Below are 21937 nucleotides of genomic sequence, written 5' to 3' on the forward strand. Positions count from 1 at the left end.
AAACACCTCTTCACAAAAAGGGAGAGAGAAATTTGAAATTTGGAACCCACTTCTACAAGTGGCAAATGAAGTTAGATCACATGGAAATTTGAGAATGTATGGCTTTTGCCATTTAGATTTCAAGATTTTGTTGCCAAAAACTACTTAATAGTATAAGGCAAAGGCAGGCACATGGAGAGAAGTCACAAGTCTGATACAATCTCATCAAAAGCTAACAATTTTGAGGGGCTAAATGGTCATCACCTAGTCCTCTTTGAATTTAAAAAAGTTAAAAATACTATTACAACTGCTTATTTTGCTACCTGGAAATTCAAGTGAGCGAAGGCTATTAAGTGCCTTAATTTTCCGATTTGAAGTATGAATATGTCAATGTGTTTAGCTGCTTGCCCGTTTGCTGAGATGACTGCTGCTGCATGCCAAAAGATTAGCACCAAATTGAAGTTGCTGCTAGAAAGAATAAAGCAACATGCGTAACTTGTGCAGGCAGCTTTGAGGACTGGGGCAGGTGCCACTGCTTTCTGTTAACCTAGACCAAGAAAAACATTTTTCCAAACCATAGGCCATATTTAAATGGCTTAAATATTATGAATACCAAAGATGCATTTAAGGGAAAACTGACGAAAAAGGAAAAGCAATAGAAGAATACGCTGATACAGTTAGGAGGATGGGAAGAGGTTCATTTGGAGCATATATACTGGCATTGACTAGTTGGGCTCAGTGGCTTATTTCCATTATGTTTTTTTTAAATATAACCTGGAGGATTCATATGAAAAATCTCAAAAGACACTGCAATGTTAAAGATTTGTCAGTGTTAAGTGCAATGCAGATTGCTGTGCATAGCTTTGTACAAAGCCACTGAAATTTGCAGGAGATAGAACTCACTTGTTCTACAGCTGATGCAAATATTTGTCTCTCGCCACCAATTTATACTCTTTGTACAGTCTATATGGACAGCAGAGTGAGCTATCATAACCACATAGGAAGGAAAAATTGAGTTGAAATAAACAGTGTGGTGCAGAAACACAAAAGTGAAATAACATTATAGAAACGGAGAACACCACAGCCTATAAATGATGTTTGGTTATGAATTTTTAAGACAAAATTCCTCTGAAATTGGTATATCAGCTCAAAAACATCACAATTTTAAGCCAAATTATATTTCAAGCATCTTAATGTATTTTGTGCTTGTTTGAAAACATATTGCTCTCAAAGCTGACCCAATCCTCAAAAGGTGACCATACCACAAGGATGAGTTATCCTCTTCTCAATGTTTCCATAACTGTTTTATTAGATAGCCTTTCTTTGGACAAAAACACCATTAAGAAAATTTTAAAAGCTCTTCCATATAATTATCTGAGTTTAATGAGAAACTGACACCACTCAACAACGTAGCATCTCTTACTTTATGCACCTTGGTGTCAAATATATTAAAGGGATATTAGAACAGCAGAGCAAATGCTCATTCAAACAGGTAGTTTCAAGCAACAACTTAAAAAATGTAGAGAGGTTAAGGTACGGATATCTGGCGCTTACGGCACGCGTTTATTTAAAATTTGGTGCAATTGCTGCTGATGAAAGGATTACACGGAGTAAGTCAACAGGCCACAATTACAGCAGCCTAAGTTTAATTATGAAAGCCTTTTTTTAAAAAAAATGTACATCATTTAAAACCAGGCTACTCTCAGACACCAGAATACTGATTAAAAAACGCTATTGGAATACTAAGTTAATATTCAAATGCAGCCTACTAATCACTAAAAATACACAGTTCAATTGGCAGTATGGTGGCTCAGTGGTTACCACTGCTGTCTGACAGTACCAGAAACCCAGGTTCAATTCTACCCTCAGGTGACTGTGCAAACTCCACACAGACATTCTTCCCATGTCTGCGTGGGTTATCTCCAGGTGATCCGGTATCCTCCCACAGTCCAGCAAGTTAGGTGGACTGGTGATGCTCAATTGCCCATGGTGTTCAGGGATGTGTAATTTAGGTGGGTTACAGGGGGATGGGATGCTCTGAGGTTCGGTCCGGACTTGTTAGACCAAAGGGCCTGTTTCCACACTCTAGGGATTCTGTGATTCTATGATACATAATAAAGTGCTGCTCAACTACACTGGTTAATGGCACATTTTGCTTTCAGCAATATGCAAATGAATTAAAGTAGAAAGTCTAAAGACAATTAACCTCCAGTATATCAAATGCACTCAAAAGTATAAACTGGAATCCTCAAATATTTACAGAACAGATTATCCCAAGTTACCAGAAAACATATGAACTGTACTGTAATAAATCAAAGGGTAAATTCCTAAATTCTCCCAGACATCATGTCTTGTACCTTCAGTACTTGTGTCCCTCCACCAGCATCTAATCAGCCATGGCAAAAGATGATGAATTCCTTTTATACTTTGGAAAGCAGCTTAAAAATATTTAGAGTTATTGGTAACAGCATGGAGCTGGAGGAGCACAGCTGGCCAAGAAGCAGAGTTGATGTTTCCGGTTAGGATCCCAGCATCAGCAGTTCTAACTATCTCGGAGTAGAGACATTGGTTTAAAGTTTTCTGCAGCAATCAATACATTTTTTCAAGACAGCATAGTAACACTGATCCAAATTAATAAATTTAAGAGTGAATGGATTGATCTTGTAGTCACCTGCAGCCAACGTAACCGGATTTTGAAAGTACTGTTTCATTTCTTCTTACGCATTTTAAACCTTTGAAATTATGTATTGACATTTTTGTGGTCTATCCTGATTAAATCTGAGAAGATTAACCTCAACTTCATTTGTATCATTGTACCTAAAAAGTCAGGTCTTCGCAGTTCTCACTGACTGCATCATATCTTTGGGGATTCCCCTCCAGTTTGGAGAACACTTGCATCTCTCAAGTCATGAAATGTTTGCATTATGTTATGTTGCCAGCACTGGATAATTCAGATCCTGGAATAAAATTTGGCTTGATAGATATAATCTTTTCCTGTAACATGGTCATTCACTGAATTCACAACCTTGTGTCCAGAACAAAACAACTTTATTATATAACAAGACAAGAAAAGGAACAGGCCCCTTGGCCCTCCATGCCTGCAGGTGATTCTTAATCCTCATTTAGACCCACTACTTATTGCCAATGCACAGTTTCTATCCATCTGTTTGCCTCCCATTTACATGTCTGTCAAGATACACCTTAAATGTTGCTGACGAGCCTGCCACCAGCACCTCCACTGGCAGCGCATCCCAGGCACCGACCACCCTAAAACGTTTTCGCTGCACTTCTACCCCAAAGCATTCCCCTTGCCACCTTGAACTTGTGCCCTCTTGTAGCTGACCTTTCCACCCTAGGAAAAAGCCTCTGACTAGCCGCCCTATCTCTGTCTCTCTCAATTTTGTAGACCTCTACCAGGTTGCCCCTTAGCCTCCATCTTTCCAGTGAAAAGAATCAGGGTTTATCCAACCTCTCCGCATAATTAAAGCACTCCAAAACAGGCAACATCCTGGTAAACCTTCTCTGCATCATCTCCAAAGCATCCACCTCCATTGACAGTGAGGCAACCAGAACGGCAGACAATACTCCAAATGTGGCCTAACCAGAGTTTTGTACAGCTGTGACATAACTTGACAACTTTTATATTTGATGCCCCGCTGACAAAGGCAAGCATGCTGTGTGCCTTCTTGACCATCTTATCCTCCTGTACTGCCACTTGCAAATTATGTATGTCCAGATCCCTCTGTATATCAATTCTCTGAAGGGTTCTGCCTTTTATTGTTGAATTACGCAAATGACAAAAACACAAGCTATTCAAATATCGAACAGAGGTTGAAAAATCTTAAAACACACAGTAAAACAAAGGCTTTTCTATTCCCCAATACCACCCTTTGTGGTTTTGCATTCAAAGTATAGAATCATGAACAAAGCATCGCACTAAATTTACACTCCAGGATCCCTGCTGTCTAACATACATATTTGATTAGACCAATGTTCCAGAAAGGTTTCGCCCTGACTGTTATTTTTTCAAAACTTTCGTAACAATGACCAACATCCTTATGCCACTACTTTGAAATGCAAACTTTAAAAATAAGTTTACATGTCAGACACCTTTCTTCACACTTGATTTGAAACTTAAACAATGCATCAAGTTTCCAGTTGCTACAATTTTTTATTCATAAGAACTAGGAGCAGGAGTGGGTCATCTGGCCCCTCGAGCCTGCCCTGCCATTTAATAAGATCATGGCTGATCTTTGAGACTCAACTCCACTTACCCGCCCACTCACCATAACCCTTAATTCCTTTACTGTTCAAAAGTTTATCTAGCCTTGCCTTACAAACATTCAGTGAGGTAGCTTCAACCGCTTCACTGGCATGGAACTCCACAGATTCACATCCCTTTGGGTGAAGCAGTTCCTCCGATCTCAGTCCGACATCTGCTTTCCTTCATTTCAGGCGAGGCTCTCCAGTCTGAGTTTCACCTGCTAGCGGAAACAACCACCCCGCCTCCAATTTATCTCTTCCCTTCATAATCTTATATGTTTCTATCAGATGTCCCCTCATTCTTCTGAATTCCAATGAGTATAATCCCAGTCTACTCAGTCCCTTCTCTTAATCGAACCCTTTCAACTCTGGAATCAACTGAGTGAATCTCCTCTGCACCACCTCCAGTGCTAGTACATCTATTCTCAAGTAAGGAGACCAAAACTGCACACAGTACTCCAGGTATGGCCTCACCAGGACTCTATGCAACTGCAGCACAGCCTCCCTAGTTTCAAACTCCATCCCTCGGGCAATGGTAGACAAAATTCCATTTGCCATTTTAATTATCTGTGCACCTACAATCTTACTTTTTGCAATTCGTGCGCAAGGACACCCAAGTCCCTCTGCACAGGAGCATGCTGCAATTTTCTACCATTTAAAACACTGTCCATTTTCCTGGTATTCCTAACAAAATGGATGACCTCACACTTTGCGACATTGTACTCCATCTGCCAGACCTTTGTCCACTCGCTTAGACTATCTATATCCCTCTGCAGACTTTCAGTGTCTTCTGCACACTTTGCTCTCCCACTCACCTTAGTGTCATCTACAAATTTTGACATACCACACTTAGTCCCCATCTCCAAATCATTTATGTAAATTGTAAACAATTTAGGTCCCAACACTGATCCCTGAGGCACACCACTAGCCACTGACTGACAAACAGAAAAACACCCATATACCCCTACTCTTTGCTTTCTACTGGTCAACCAATCCTCTATCCATGTCAATACATCACCTGTAATACCGTGCAGCTTTATCTTACGTAGCAGCCTTTGGTGTGGTACCTTGTCAAATGCCTTCTGAAATCCAGATACATCACATCCACAGTTTCCCCCTTGTCCACCATGCAAGTAATGTCCTCAAAGAATTCGACCAAATTAGTTAAACATGACCTACTTTTCATGAACCCTTGCTGGTTGTTCTCAATAGGGCAATTTATATTCAAATGTCTTGCTATTTCTTCCTTAAATGATAGATTCAAGCATTTTCCCCACTACTGCTGAAGTTAAGCTACCTGGCCTATAATTAGCTGTTTTTTTGTCTACTTCCTTTTTTAAACAGTGACATCACATTCCTGCAGATTGGAAAACAGCCAACCACCCCAGAGTCCTGTGAATTTTGGTAAATAATTACTACTGCATTTGCTCTTTCCCCCATCACCTCTTTGAGTACCCTGGGATGCATTTCATCAGGGCCAGGAGACTTGTGTACCTTTAGCCCCATTAGCTTGCCCAGCACGGCTTCCCTTGTGATAAGGATAGTTTCTAGGTCCTCACGTGCTCTAACCTTCTTGCCATTAGTTTGACATGTTACTTGTGTCTTCCACTGTGAAAACCAACACAAAATAACTGTTTAATGTCTCGGCTACTTCCTCATTCCCAGTTATTAAATAGGCCTTCTCATCATCTAAAGGATCAATGTTTACCTTCGCCACTCATACAATTTACATATTTATAGAAATTTTTGCTGCCTGTTTTTATATTCTGATCTAGTTTACTCTCAATCTATCTTACATTTCTTTATAACTTTTTTGTGGCTTTCTGTTGGCCTTTAAAGATTTCCCAGTCTCCTAACTACTCTTTACTTTTTTGTATTTGTTTTATCCCCCCCCAATCTGATACTTTCCTTCATTTCCTTCGACATCCATGGCTGGCTCTCTCTTTTCCTACAGTTCTTCCTTATCACTGGAATACACTTCTGCTGAGCACTGTGAAAAATCGTTTTAAAACGATTCAAAATTTAATTCAACAGAGTTCAAAGTAAATTAAATATGTGGAATAGCAGAATGTATTAATCATTTAGAAATCACCAAGTATTATACATGTGTTTGTTTTTAAAACAGGTTAACAAATTAAAGCAGATCAGTTTTAGACAAGTATTTAGGGCATTGTGAAAAGCCGTATTTCTAAGAAATCAATTCTACGGGTTAAGAGAAAAGGTCTTTTGGTTATAAAATTCTGATATTATATTTCAAATTGGTTCTGTTTGTGGTGAGATCGCATTTAGTGACTGCAACACAAAAAAACTGGGCGCAATAAATTATGAATCAAGGAGAAATATATCTTCTCAGTGGCTAAAATGTAGAACGCTGTTCACTTGATGTGAACACTACATATGCACTTAAGGGGCTTAGTTAACTGTAATTAATCAACACAGCAGTTAATATGTCTAAAGTATTGAAATGAGAAATCAATATTACGTTTCACCGTGTGAAAGCAGGAGTAAATATTTATGGTGGAACTTCAGTCATGAATCTCCATATACACAAAACTAGAGTATACAACCCTCATATTGAGCTTGTTTTGCCATCGTGTTTTTGTGCTTACAATCACATGCTCTACTGAAAATTGATTTTGTCAACAGTCTGCTGAAATTATATGAAAGTCACGCATATGTGCACGGACCAACCTAATAAATCAATGAATGCCAATACTGCTACTCACCTGTGCAGCCTGTACTCTGTAGCACAAAGCATTACAAAAGAATGAATAATAACTCCAATGTTTGACAGGAAAAAAAATTGAAGCAATTTTGTTTTACTTGTTCGGAGGTCAACAATTATCCAAAATAGGAAAAAAAATTCCAGAACAGCGTGCCCAACTTTTAGAACAACCATAATAATTACTACAGATAACCCTGCCGCCAAGAAAAATATAACTCCCGGAAGATTAGTGTCATTAAAAAAGCTAACAATACACAGAACTGACATCATAGCACAGGTCACCCAATGAGGATGTCATTGTTATGCTCCCTTGAATGACACTCCTATTCATTTCAATTGTGTCTCAACTCAAATGTCTATCGTCCACTCATTAAAAGATTGGAAACCTGTATATACCCAGGTACGTACTGACTGAAAAGTCAGACAATCACTGAAATAAAAAGGAGCTTTGAAGCACTGCAACTAGATAAAATTCACCATTTATCTTGCCTATATGAATGCATAATGCACTGATTTTATTTTGTAGCATACTACCATCTTCCTTGCATCATTACTTTATCTCCAAAGGAATAAATGAGGAATTATTTTTAAGTCTAGTCTTTGATTTATACACGGTTTTCGCTTTGTACAAAGAAAATCGGAAGAGTAATTACATAACAAACTTCTCAGCCTCATTAACCCATTACCTTAGCAGGTGGCTCTAGTGAGCCCATGACAGATTTTGGTGCATGCAGAGTTGGAAGATCTCAAATCTCAAAACATGGTAACCAGCTTATGACAAAACTGACAACCAAATATAAAAGTTCAACAGCATTTGTGCTAGAGTTTTTGCAGGATCTGGTATTAAGAATATATGCACACACTGTCACACAAAAATTCAATGCTGAATAATATTAAATACAATTTTGTATATTTGCTGTTTAGAAAATTAAATACTTAAAATGCTTAATGGACATAAATTGATGTTGCTAAATGAAAATTGCACATCAAGAACATCCTCTCTATTACTGGTATCCAACAATTTAATTCCAGCCACTTTCTCCTGTTGCTACAAATAAGAATAAATATAACAGGTTTCATGAAGTGATTGTTAAAATTATGAAATAAAACTATTTTCTCAAGTTTAGGAAAGCTTACCTATGCATACGTCAATTTTGCCTTTGATAGCAGCCTCATGGAGAGGTGTGTAGTTCCAATTATCCCGAGCATTAGAATCAGCACCATGACACAGCAACAGATTGACAACTTCTGCATGCCCAAATGAACAAGCATTATGCAGAGGAATAAGGCCTCCATCATCTCTTGCATGGACATTGGCACCACTCTGTAGCAAAAATTCAACTACATCCTTCCGTCCAAATCCTAGAGGGATTGATGTATAGTCATTTATGTTATCACTAATTACAATAAAGGCATTCTGAAGTAATTAGCGAACAGCACCTTCTTTAGGCTTTTGATTATCTATCAAGTTCCTTTGACTACAATTTTCTAATAACCAAGTGTCAAAAGAATTTTTTCAGGGGAGAAGTCGCTAAAAGTATGTTTTGGCTAGACTAATAACTCGACGTTAAGGTGCTTCAAAACAAATGTGAACTGAAATGTAAAATATCACCACAATGGTGAACACAAATTAAAATTAGGCTAAAAAATAAATAAATGATGCTGCTTTTTTAAAAAGATGATTTTACTTTAAAATGGCAATTGTTGAAATATTTAGAGTAAAATATTCCGATAGAATGCAGAAAAATTTATGGTAACTGTCTCCTGAAACAGTATTGATAGCTCCTGAAATTGATAGCTCTAGTAATTTCTTACAGAAACACTGCACTTTGATTCTTGAACCAAAAGGATTACCAAACTTCCTTTACTCCCTCTTTATTATTGAGGTTAGAAAGTCGCTTTTTGAAAGAAAAAACATTGAAAGATTTTTTCCAAAGCAGCAAATAAACTCTCTATTGTAGCCTGCCTTGTAATTTAAAAGCTGATTCACAACTGAAGTCAGAATGGATGTTTGAAGTGTGGCTGAAGACAAGTGGAAGAAATAGCTGAAAAATCAGTGAATTGACAGTGCAGAAACTGTGACTAGATTACTATAAATATGGCACAAAAGCCTTAACACCAGGGATTGAGACAAAGAAATGTACATTAAGACAGCATTGGGTACACTGGAATGGGAACTGTCTAGCTATCAGGAAGTTAAGACACGGTTGACATTGTTGAAAAAATAGTTACCAGAAATAGAGCTTAAAGCAGAGAAAGCAGGAAAGAATGGTCACAATGGCAACAAAATGAAGTTGGATCTCAGATGATTAACAGAAAAGCAGATTCAGAAGAAAGCTGTTTGAGCAGGCAGGATTAGATTTTCAAAACAGTCGGTAATATAGGCAGTTTGCACAACACACATTACGATTTATTCGACAAAGATTAGAACAATGCTTTGAGAAGCTGCTGTCTACATAAGAAAATGGAAATATGACAATCAACGTTTTAGCAATATACAGATTTGTTGCATCATTTGATTTTAGCTTTACTGGCACATCTTGCTGTTCCTTATTCCTCCATCATTCTTTCCGTTCTCACTATGCAAGCTGTATTTTGTAGAGAATGTCACGTGGAATATGCCAAATTCATGCTTCCCCCCACTTTTTGGGGCTTCTTCACCCTTGCACCCACCTCCAACATCTCTTTTCTAGCATCCCTCGGCTCCAACCACTAACCCAATTTCTTTACTACCTAACAAACCCCATCACCCTCTTTTCACATCAGTCACTCCATCATTTAAACTAGCTTGCATGAGGGCTAGCCAGTCATAAGAGCATTATTGGCTGGAATAGCATTTATTACTATTCCTAATTCCTCAAGGTGTCGGTTGTGAGCTACTTTCTTGAATCACTGCAGTCCATGTAGTGTAGTCTGGTGCTTTATAATGAGGAGAGTCTTATATTCTAAAAAATGATTAGCTACAAAATACAAGATGAGATTAAAGTGATTCCAGTAGAGACAATTCTCTCAAAAATGACATGGTACTAACATGGTGGAGCGTTACTGGTGGAGATTTTTTCATTTTGTTTGTTCTAGTTACATATAGCATTGCATCCAACACCCACTCCAGAGAATAAAAGTGGCAGTCAATTCTTCACCAAGCTGAAAAACCCATTCTCAGTTGCTTTTGTCTCCAGTTGAGCCAAAAGCCTGCTATGGTTTCACTTCTCTGTAGTTCTGGAGCACAGATTTCAGATTTATCCTAGAGAATCAACAAAATTGTAACTGCAAAATTTCCAACACTTGCATTTTTGTTCTGCAAATATTTGCTGCTTCAGTATCTGAAGCAATCTACATCCATATGCAGCAAGACCTGGTCAACATTCAGGCTTGGGCTGACAAGTGGCAAGTGACATTTACAACATACAAGAGACCATTACCTCTTGATAGTCCATTAACAAAATGACCTCACTATCAACGTCCCGAGGATTACTGTTGACTAGAAACTGAACTGGGTCAGCCACATAAATACTGCAATTACATCAGGTCAGAGGCTTTGAATTCTGCAGCGATTACTTCAGAGTGAGAGGAGGGAAGTTTATAGGGAGATATGCGTGGAAAGTTCTTTACGTTGTGGGTGGTGGGTGCCTGGAATGCGTTGCCAGCGGATGTGGTAGACGCAGACACAATAGTGTCTTTTAAGATGCATCTGGACAGGAACATGGATGGGCAGGGAGTAAAGCGATACAGACCCTTAGAAAATAGATGACAGGTTTAGACAGAGGGTCGCAATCAGCGCAGGCTTGGAGGGCTGAGGGCCTGTTTCTGTGCTGTAATTTTCTTTGTTCTTTGTTCACCTCTTGACTCCTCGAAGCAAGCGCACCATCTATAAAGGCAGAAGTCATGAATTTGATTGAGTCGTCCTGCCTCAGTGGTGTGGAAGAGAGCAGCTTTATTCATCCATGGGATGAGGGCATCGCTGGCTAGACAGCATTTATTGCCCATCCTGAATTGCCCAGGGGGCAGTTAAGAGCCAACTATATTGCTTTGGGCTTGGAGTCACATGTAGGCCAGACCAAGTGAGGATAGCAGATTTCCTTCCCTGAAGGACATTAGTGAACAAGACAGGTTTTTCCCACAATTGATTCATAGTTATCATTAGATTCTTAATTCCAGATACTTATTGAATTCAAATTCCACCATCTGTCATAGTGGGATTCAACCCCTGTCCCCAGGATGTTATCTGGGTCTTTGAGTTAACAGTCCAGTGAGAATACCACAAGGCCATTGTCCCTCCTTTGACATCCAACAAGCTTGATGTGATAGAGGACAAACCAGCCTACCTGACTGACATCCCATCTACCACGTTAATCATTCAGTTCCTTAACTAGTGTACATTGGCAGTGTTCACTAACTACCAGGTGCACTGCAGAAACTCAACAATAGCACTCTCCAAGTTCCCATAAAAGTGCAAAGCAGATGTATGCGAACACTGTCAACCGAAAACTCTCCTCTAAGTCACCCATAACTTGGAACTCTCTCATGTTCCTGGGTCAAAACCTTGGAACCTCCTCCTTACAAACACTATGGGTATACCTGTATAGAAGTGACTGCAGTGGGTCAAGGCAGCAACTTACCAGCAACCTCTCACAGGCTCATTACAAGCTTTCAGTTAACACCTCAGTTACTTTCTTCCCTTGATGTAGACATACTCAATAGTTGTATCAGTAGTTAAATCTTAAGATTTGAAATATTGAACAACCAGAAACAAATTTTGTCACCGCTTTGCCGTTTGTTTAAGTCTGCAATTAGATAGCTGCTAAAGGTGTTCAATGTACTGAATTGCTAAGTTGACATCAGTTTTTGACTTGGTGTCTTGTTCCAGGTAGGGGGAAAAAAATAGTAAAATTACCAGATTGCTGACCTAAGAAGAAACCACAAAATTTTCTCATGTCATTTTAGCAAATATGAACTGTATTTGATTTTAAAAAATACAATTTGACATGATTGAATTTTTAAACTACACAAGCAAAAGCTCAAGGTAACTATCCAGTCTGTATAAATAGGGAACTTGTTTCCCAATTAGAACATCTGAAAACAGCTTTTTGATTTTGGACATAAAATTCTCAAGTCGCTCAGTAAATATAAATAAAGAGTCCACTTTTGGACCATAAATGATCTCCTGATCATAACTGAACAAAAAAGGGATAAGAGATCAGAAATTGGTAGATAGACACAGTACTCAGTTAACAACTAATGAGACAACAAAGACTGAACCTGGATTAGGATGGTCAATTAATCATGGAGATGGGATAAGAAAGTCCTGAGAATAACCTAGCAGTTTAAAATCTGCTCCTCACTGTCAGTCATGCTAAAAATATGCTTCAACAACAATACTGGAGAAATTCAGCAGATTTGTGGACAGAGAAAGAGCTAACATTTCAGGTCCAATGTGATTCTTCAGAATACACACAGAGCTACCTGACAGAGCACTAGTGATACTTTCTGCAACATCCCTGACCCACGCAAATATTCTGTCACCATGATTCAATCACTAGTCCATGACTCATCAGCTCGGGCATCCTTTCACTAACCCGAGTTAAATCTGCTTTACCTGGAAGATGGCACAAAACAGCAGCCAAGGTACTCAGCTAGGCATCTGTAATATCTGGACACTTTATGGGAATGGTGAAATTTAATCCCCACTTCTACTACCTTCCCTGTTGCCAGGAAAAGGGGGAGGTAGACTGACTGGAAGGTTGTCACCATCTAATTCTATGACTGTAATGGAGCATGTTTGCACATCCTAGCCTGCCAGAGCCAAGGGATGAAAATCAATTGGCTACTTCACCTGTCACAGCATTGCCTTAATGCACTGTTATACAAAACAATTCTCAGACAGGGTATCTGAAATTCTCTGTCATCTGATGATCCTATTAAATACCTCCCCAGTTTCACACTTAATTGATTTTCTCCTCTGGTAATCTATCATTTCCCATTCTTCATCCTTTTATGTATGCAGTGGGATTGAGGCCCCATAATGTGGAGAACTACACACTGCATCAGGTACTGCACTTTTACACATTGTAATGAGCAGCCAGCCATCACAGACTACCGGAACACCAACACCACCCTCACCGCAGCTGCTGCCGCCCACCCCGATCCTCCAACGGCCGACGGAACCCCGCCCACACCGCAGCTGCTGCCGCCCACCCCGATCCGCCCACGGCCGACGGCCTCATCGCTCCGCCCACAACCTCCACAGCCAGCAACCCCAGAGAAGACAGCCACACTGAGCCCTGCCGCATCTTCACCATCCCCCCAGACCTCCCACTGACTGAGGACGAACGGTCAGTCCTTAGTAAGGGGCTCACCTTTGTCCCCCTACAACCACACATCAACGAATACCAGTCACGGTTGGACATAGAGCAGTTTTTCCGCCGTCTTCGCCTCCATGCCTACTTCTTCAACCGGGAACCTAACCCTCCTTCCACTGACCCCTTCACCCGCTTCCAACACAAGTCCTCCTCCTGGACACCACCCCCAGGCCTCCTACCCTCCCTCGACCTCTTCATCTCCAACTGCCGTCGAGACATTAACCGCCTCAACCTCTCCACCCCTCTCACCCACTCCAACCTCTCCCCCGCAGAACGGGCAGCCCTCCGCTCCAACCCCAAACTCACCATCAAACCCGCAGACAAAGGTGGCGCAGTGGTAGTATGGCGCACTGACCTCTACATCGCCGAGGCCAGACGCCAACTCTCCGACACCACTTCCTACCGCCCCCTCGATCATGACCCCACACCCGAGCACCAAACCATCATCTCCAACACCATTCACGACCTCATCACCTCAGGGGACCTCCCACCCACAGCCTCCAACCTCATTGTTCCCCAACCCGGCACGGCCCGTTTCTATCTCCTTCCCAAAATCCACAAACCTGCCTGCCCTGGTCGACCCATCGTCTCAGCCTGCTCCTGCCCCACCGAACTCATCTCCACCTTTCTGGACTCCATTTTCTCCCCTTTGGTCCAGGAACTCCCCACCTACGTCCGTGACACCACCCACGCCCTCCACCTCCTCCAGGACTTCCAATTCCCTGGCCCCGAACACCTCATATTCACCATGGACGTCCAGTCCCTGTACACCTGCATTCCGCATGGAGATGGCCTCAAGGCCCTCCGCTTCTTCCTGTCCCACAGGCCCGACCAGTCCCCCTCCACCGACACTCTCATCCGCCTAGCTGAACTTGTCCTCACACTCAACAACTTCTCTTTTGACTCCTCCCACTTCCTACAGACTAAGGGGGTGGTCATGGGCACCCGCATGGGCCCCAGCTATGCCTGCCTCTTTGTAGGTTACGTGGAACAGTCCCTCTTCCGTGCCTACACAGGCCCCAAACCCCACCTCTTCCTCCGGTACATTGATGACTGTATCGGTGCCGCCTCTTGCTCCCCAGAGGAGCTCGAACAGTTCATCCACTTCACCAACACCTTCCACCCCAACCTTCAGTTCACCTGGGCCATCTCTAGCACATCCCTCACCTTCCTGGATATCTCAGTCTCCATCTCAGGCAACCAGCTTGTAACTGATGTCCATTTCAAGCCCACCGACTCCCACAGCTACCTAGAATACACCTCCTCCCACCCACCCTACTGCAAAAATTCCATCCCCTATTCCCAATTCCTCCGCCTCCGCCGCATCTGCTCCCACAATAAGACATTCCACTCCCGCACATCCCAGATGTCCAAGTTCTTTAAGGACCGCAACTTTCCCCCCACAGTGATCGAGAACGCCCTTGACCGCGTCTCCCGTATTTCCCGCAACACATCCCTCACACCCCGCCCCCGCCACAACCGCCCTAAGAGGATCCCCCTCGTTCTCACAAACCACCCTACCAACCTCCAGATACAACGCATCATCCTCCGACACTTCCGCCATTTACAATCCGACCCCACCACCATAGACATTTTTCCATCCCCACCCCTGTCTGCTTTCCGGAGAGACCACTCTCTCCGTGACTCCCTTGTTCGCTCCACACTGCCCTCCAACCCCACCACACCCGGCACCTTCCCCTGCAACCGCAGGAAATGCTACACTTGCCCCCACACCTCCTCCCTCACCCCTATCCCAGGCTCCAAGATGACATTCCACATTAAGCAGAGGTTCACCTGCACATCTGCCAATGTGGTATACTGCATCCACTGTACCCGGTGCAGCTTCCTCTACATTGGGGAAACCAAGCGGAGGCTTGGGGACCGCTTTGCAGAACACCTCCGCTCAGTTCGCAACAAACAACTGCACCTCCCAGTCGCAAACCATTTCCACTCCCCCTCCCATTCTCTAGATGACATGTCCATCATGGGCCTCCTGCACTGCCACAATGATGCCACCCGACGGTTGCAGGAACAGCAACTCATATTCCGCCTGGGAACCCTGCAGCCATATGGTATCAATGTGGACTTCACCAGTTTCAAAATCTCCCCTTCCCCTACTGCATCCCTAAACCAGCCCAGTTCGTCCCCTCCCCCCACTGCACCACACAGCCAGCCCAGCTCTGTCCGCCCACCCACTGCATCCCAAAACCAGTCCAACCTGTCTCTGCCTCCCCAACCGGTTCTTCCTCTCACCCATCCCTTCCTCCCACCCCAAGCCACACCCCCATCTACCTACTAACCTCATCCCACCTCCTTGACCTGTCCGTCTTCCCTGGACTGACCTATCCCCTCCCTACCTCCCCACCTATACTCTCTCCACCTATCTTCTTTACTCTCCATCTTCGGTCCGCCTCCCCCTCTCTCCCTATTTATTCCAGTTCCCTCTCCCCAGCCCCCTCTCTGATGAAGGGTCTAGGCCCGAAACGTCAGCTTTTGTGCTCCTGAGATGCTGCTTGGCCTGCTGTGTTCATCCAGCCTCACATTTTATTATCTCGGAACACCAAGGGATTGCAGCCCTTTCTGGTTATGTATTTTTGATATTGTATCCGGAATAGAAAGCAGGTTCTTGTGTGGGATCTTGGGACTGCTGTATTACCTGTCTAGTTGTCTTGGGACTGTCTGGTGGTCAATCATCCCCTACCTGCAGTATGACTGGCTTAATAGAGTGGTAATGAAGCAAAAAACAAAAATTTTGCAAGTGGTATGAATGGCGGAATGATGAACAGTCGCAAATCAACATCCACAAAAAATTACATTTTGAAACTTCTGCACCAAGTTCACTTGCGGACTTGGGGCGAATCCACACAAACAGACAATATCTGATCGACGTGCAAAAAAGAAAGCAAACGGAAAATAAAAGAAAATAGCAACTTCACGTTTCAGCAAATGAATACGGGCCTCGACCGAGGCCGCCATACCGTGCTGCGGAGGGAGGGGTGCAGAGCACGGTTTTAACTTACCCGCAGCAAAATGCAAAGGGGTCGACTTGCGCCCTGCCGTGTCCCTGGCGTTCACATTGTCAGCCCTTAGCAGTCTCCTCACCCGGACCACATCCCCGTTCCTGCAACTCTCGAACAGCACTCTGGTCGGGTCAGGATGAGCTGATATCGAAGTCGATCGATGCTCCCCCGAGCTGGAGGAAGAGGAACCTGCCACTCCGGGGCAGCGACGAGACGCCATGGAAGCAGGTAAAGGGAGACGTGATGTTCTGCGCCCCACCCCCCACCACAAACCATCAGCAGGAGCAGCTCGAGCTCCCCCCCAGCCTTTTGTCCCGCGCGCAAGCAACGGCCAGCGTCACGTGAGCATAGCCGGCGACTGCTAAGGAAAGACGCATGTGCAGTTTTACCATCTCTCGGATGGAGGGGACAGCAAGTTATTATGTTCAGGTAAGAGTTCCCGTTCCTTCTCAGAAGTAGAAAGCAAGTGAATCGTAATTGGTTTCTGAAGGTAGCCTTATTCAAAAACGATATCCCGACCTATGATTTTAAGGGCACACCTGAGATTGCAGTTCGTAGATAGGCAGGTGGAGGGAAGCAAAGTTAACTCTTTACGAGCCTTCATCCTTTGATAATACCATGCACAACCATTTCCGGAAAGATATACCAGGTTCTCACCTTTTTGTTAAGCAACTGTTCGTTAAACTCTAATGATCTTCTATGATCAGCCATGATCATATCAAATAGCAAAGCAGGCTCAAGGCGCTGGGTTGCCTGCTCCTAGTTCTTATGTTTTTTTTCCCGCCTATCTACTCCTATCTTAAATTCCACCCGTACTGTGCTGTTTATACCGTTGTAGGAAGCAACTCCGTGACATCATTGTGAGGTTGCTCCATGGTCCTAAAGCTCTGCCTACAACTGATGGTTAGTTAACTGGAATATTCAAGGGTATGGGGAATTAACATGGAGGAGGATGGCACATTGTCGTAACACTCATTCAGAGAACAGGTGCAGACACGATGAGCCAAATGATCACCTTCCTCCTACGCCGTAATCGTGAGATTCAGTTACTTTTTGAAAGCCATGATCTTGATAAAAGTATTGGGCAACGTTAAAGAGTCATATTGTATTCAAACATTAGCCCTGTTTCATATTTCCACAGATGCTGCTGGACCAATGGGGTCTTTCCTTTGTTTTTATTTCAGATCTTCAGAGCATGCTCAGTTCTTTTGTTCCTATTATTGTTGTAGCTCTTTTATTGTTAATTAAAACACAAAGCTGTTATGACACTCACTTGAATGTACATGCACTAAGAAGTGATATCATCCCCCTAAAATTTCTCAATTGAAATTACACGCTTTTATGTAATATCTTGCACATTAGTCACAAATTATCCTGAAATTATGCCAAATCTGTCTACAAACTGTAATGTGAACAAATAATTTGATTTCACTTAAGAGTTAAATTACAGCAATACCCTCCCTTCCCCTTGGAAATTACAGTGCAGTACAGTCTGCCCTGGAACCATTATGTGAGAGTTTGTAGATATTGAGACTGATCCGGAAAGCCAGATTTGCAGTAAACACCACTGTTTTGATGCACAACTCAAAATCCTTTGATTTCAAGATATTTCAATACATAAGATGGTAGGAATTTCTGGTTAGTTTTTGCCTGGAATACAATCACAACTTTGATGTGCAAAAGAAGGTGAGAGTCAGACTGTTACAAATGTAGAAATTGCTGCAGAAACTCAGCAGACCTAGCAGCATCTGTAGATAAAAAGCAAAGTTAACATTTTAGGTCCAGTGACCCTTCTTCAGGAAGATGTTTCTCCAGCAGTTTTGGTGTATGTATCAGACTTCCAGCATTCCTTTTGTTGTTTTTGAGCATCTCACTACGCACAGTGGCAGTATTGTGGCCAATGGGGTTTAACCAAGGTGCGATTATTGCTTATTGAAAACCGCTAGCAGAGTAAGGTCAACTAGGGGGAGATAGAGGAGGAGATCCTGCAGACACTGTTCTGTCCAACAGGTACAATGTACTTGATATTTGTTAGGGTAAGCAAAAAGACTTGGGGAAAGAAGTCACAGTGCTGACTTCGGCACCATGGAGCAGCAAGGTGTTCAAGATGCAGTTTGAGGGAGGCAAGGTAGGAGGACCAGAATAGGAAAAATGTACTTCTAGAGGACTCACTCGTTAGAAAGATGGTTGGCATCTTCAGTGGTTACGATTGAGAACCTCAGCAGGAGAAATCTCAGTGTGGCTGGAAATGATCAGATCTAATGATAACAGGGAAGAAATGGAGTAATTTCTCTTGATGGAATATTAGGAGTTAGGAGATAACCTAGAAGTCAATGGCTCAACTGTGATGATCTCAGGAATATTACACAAGCCATTTACTAGCTGTCAGAGGGCAAGAAAGAGCTGGAAGATAATCATGTGACTAAGGGTGCAGAAAGCGAAGTAGTTGCGGTGATTGGCAGTCAATCATCACAGCCCCAATGACCATTTCTAACAAGAGAAAATTCAACCATAACCTTTGACCTTCAATGGCATTGCCATTGCTGAATTGCACATGATCAACATTGTGGGAGTTACCATTTGACCAGAAACTGGTGGCAGCAGTTTGTGTCATTGACAGATGCAATGCAACTATAACAACTCATCAAGTATCCTCACATTACACTTTGCAAATGCATGACCACTACCATCTAGAAGGTTGAGAGCAGCAGATACACAGAAACAGCACCACCTGCATGTTACCAAATAGTTAGAAATGGACAGTAAATGCTGGCCGAGTCAGTGACAGTGACCCTTATTTTCTAATTAAATGTAAAATAACCTAAAAGGGTGGTGTGAGGTGGCGTGGAATTTTGCAGGGTTCTGGCAGCATTACAGAGACAGCAGTAATGTACCACTGAGAATTGTTCTGAACAGAAAAGAGAATTAGTGTGAGAAAGGGACTTTACAATAATAAATGAAGGAAAGGTGCAGTCAGAGACAATAATAAAAATGTAACTTTAAAATGGAATAACATTATAATTAAAGGAACAAATATGATACAGATATTCCAAGTGAAGGGATTACTGAAGTAACTAATTATTACAGGAAAATTGTCATATGGGAACCTTGTTACAATGTGAGAAAGACAGGATCACAGTGAAATGACAAGTCATGGTCCCTTGTCAAAACAACAGTTCTGTTTACTAATGAGAAGATACCAAAAACTGCAGATGCTGATGTCAGTCAACATAGTGTGTGCTGCTGTATAAACAAGTGTATGAACAAAAGAGATATAGCAGGTGATGTCATTATGAATAGTTGGCTGAGTTCTAACAATGGCTAATGCACCTAGGGCATTATACAACTGCAGAGGTAAGGGAATTTGTTGCTTGATTGATATTTCTGTTACCTTCTAAGGGTCTGCTGTGACTTTGAAGAGTATTTCGACTGCTTTTTTTTTAAATTCAGGATTATTTATATGCAGGATTAAAAGGTGTGGGTAAATAAAAATATCTGACTTTGAAACTAGATAGGACTGTGACTGATTATAGCTATATGAGATGTTAAGAGGCCAATATAGTTCAACATAAATATTGAATGCCCTTTTTTTCTGTTTTGATTACTTGAATCTGTTGTTCCCACTGGTTCACAATTTCTCTGAAGGGTTGTGAACCATGTCTATATGCCAGAGGGGTCCAACTTCATCGAAGTTGTGTTTGGGGAGTTGAACGGCACCCAATGAAGCCATCAGGGGAGGTGTTTCTACACAGAGGATTGCTACTGCATCCTTGTCCCACGTTGATGAAAACAGCTGGAAATGGAAATAGGAAGCTCAGAATCATATCCTGCCGACCATATTTACATAGCTCTCAAATCAGTCCAGTTTGGCAAAAATCCAGGCTCAGGTTGTACAACCAAGCATTGATTATGGCATGATTATTCGTTATCTCAGTACCTGCACTCTGTTCACATAATGATTGTTTTCTGAGCCTGCCCTGTCAGCAGGCATGTTGTTTGCTGTTAACACAAAATCTCAAAATGCCTGAAATTAGTATTCCATCAGATGTAGAAGCGAAGGACTTTCAATAGTCATGGAACCATTACGTATTATCTTAGGAAGCAGAAGAAAAGAGAAAGAAAATAACCTTTAAACTAGAAATCTACAATCACTGTACTTTCATTATTTTATTGGAAATGTCTCTGACACAATTGACCAGCATCAGGAGGAAGCAATAAAAAAAATCTCAAAGATAAGGTTTGAAATAAAACCTTCCACAACTTTTATTTTTCTTGCTAGAAGGTCCTCTATTTCTGTTATAACAATGGCTTTCACTAGAAAACACTGCTGTACTGTAGAATGTATTTTAATAATTGCTGCCTTTTAAATAAATGTACCGTAGCAACAATGATAAATTTAGGCCACTCCAATGCATATGATGATATCAACTGTGCGATGATAGGTGTCATGTTCTGACTTTGTACTTCTAGACAGACGTCTCTTATGCTGAGTGTGTAAATCAAAAATGTATTCGTGCACAGTGTTTCTTTTCTGACAACCTAATATTCGGGTCTGTGATTGTTTCCTTGGTAATGTTTATTGATTGCTCACTTTTCTATGAATTGAATTGTACTTTAGAGGAAAAAAACCTGGAATTTTTTGAGCTAATCAGGATCATTTTAACCCTATTTTACCTCAAACTGAGTTATGTAGAAGGGCTGTTCTGATGAAGAGTCACCAGACATGAATCATTAACTCTGCTTTCTCCGCACATATTCAGCCAGTCCTGCTGAGTTGTGCCAGCAATTTCTGTTTTTATTTCAGATAGTCATAGAGTCTCACAGCATAAAGACAGACCCTTCCACCCAACTCGTCCATTCCAACCAGACTTCTCAAACTGACCAAGCTCCATTTGCCAGCATTTGGTCCATATCCCTCTAAACCCTTCCTGTTCACATACTCCTTCAGATGCCTTTTAAATGTTGTAACTGTACCAACCTCCCCTTCTTCTTCTGGCAGCGCATTCCATACATGCGCCATCCTCTGTGTCAAAAGGTTACCTGACAAGTCCTTTCTAAATTTACAGTCTCTCACCTTAAACCTATACCTTCTAGATTTGGACTCCCCTAACCTTGGAAAAAGACATTGGCAATTCACTCTATCCATTCTCCTCAAGATTTGAGGCTCCGGGGAAAAAACCCAGTCTGTACAGCCTTTCCCTATGATTCAGACCCTCCGTCCCAGCAACATCCTTGTAAATGTTTTCTGCATCCTGTTAAGTTTAATAACATCCTTTCTGTGGCAGAGCGACCAGAATTGTACACAATATTCTGAAGTGGTCTCACCAATGTTCTGTACAGCCCACAACATGATGTCCCAACCCCAATACTCAATCTTCTGACCAATGAAGGCAAGTGTACCAAATGCCTCCTTCATCACCCTGTCTACCAACTATTCCATTTTCAAATGCCTCCTTCAGATGTTCCAGGGATAGGGACAGCATTGAATGGAATACAGACTAAAGCACACTGTACTCGTTTGAAACAGAAGGCATGCTTTCTTGTCTTTGTTGAATGAAAATGGGGAAAGCAAAAATAAATGAGAAATGGCT

At 42.0% G+C, this 21937-nt stretch overlaps 1 protein-coding gene across 3 annotated transcripts in view; it reads right to left on the reverse strand.

Moving 5' to 3' along the window:
* The window catches only part of LOC125461729 (poly [ADP-ribose] polymerase tankyrase-2-like), a 60225-nt gene extending 43535 nt beyond the window's left edge, over nucleotides 1-16690 (reverse strand). Inside the window, exons 1-2 of one of the 3 annotated variants that reach the window (XM_048550814.2) lie at nucleotides 16347-16690; nucleotides 8105-8329 (exon numbers count right to left, since the gene is read on the reverse strand). In XM_048550814.2, coding sequence (XP_048406771.1) covers nucleotides 8105-8329; nucleotides 16347-16566 — 445 coding nt within the window. In that variant the 5' untranslated portion in view covers nucleotides 16567-16690. The remainder of the gene's footprint in view (nucleotides 1-8104; nucleotides 8330-16346) is intronic. The other 2 variants (XM_048550815.2, XM_048550816.2) reach the window with 2 other exon arrangements.
* Between the last annotated feature and the right edge of the window lie 5247 nt (nucleotides 16691-21937).

The sequence above is a fragment of the Stegostoma tigrinum genome, chromosome 20 (genome assembly GCF_030684315.1).
Source record: "Stegostoma tigrinum isolate sSteTig4 chromosome 20, sSteTig4.hap1, whole genome shotgun sequence".
Classification (NCBI taxonomy): domain Eukaryota; kingdom Metazoa; phylum Chordata; class Chondrichthyes; order Orectolobiformes; family Stegostomatidae; genus Stegostoma; species Stegostoma tigrinum.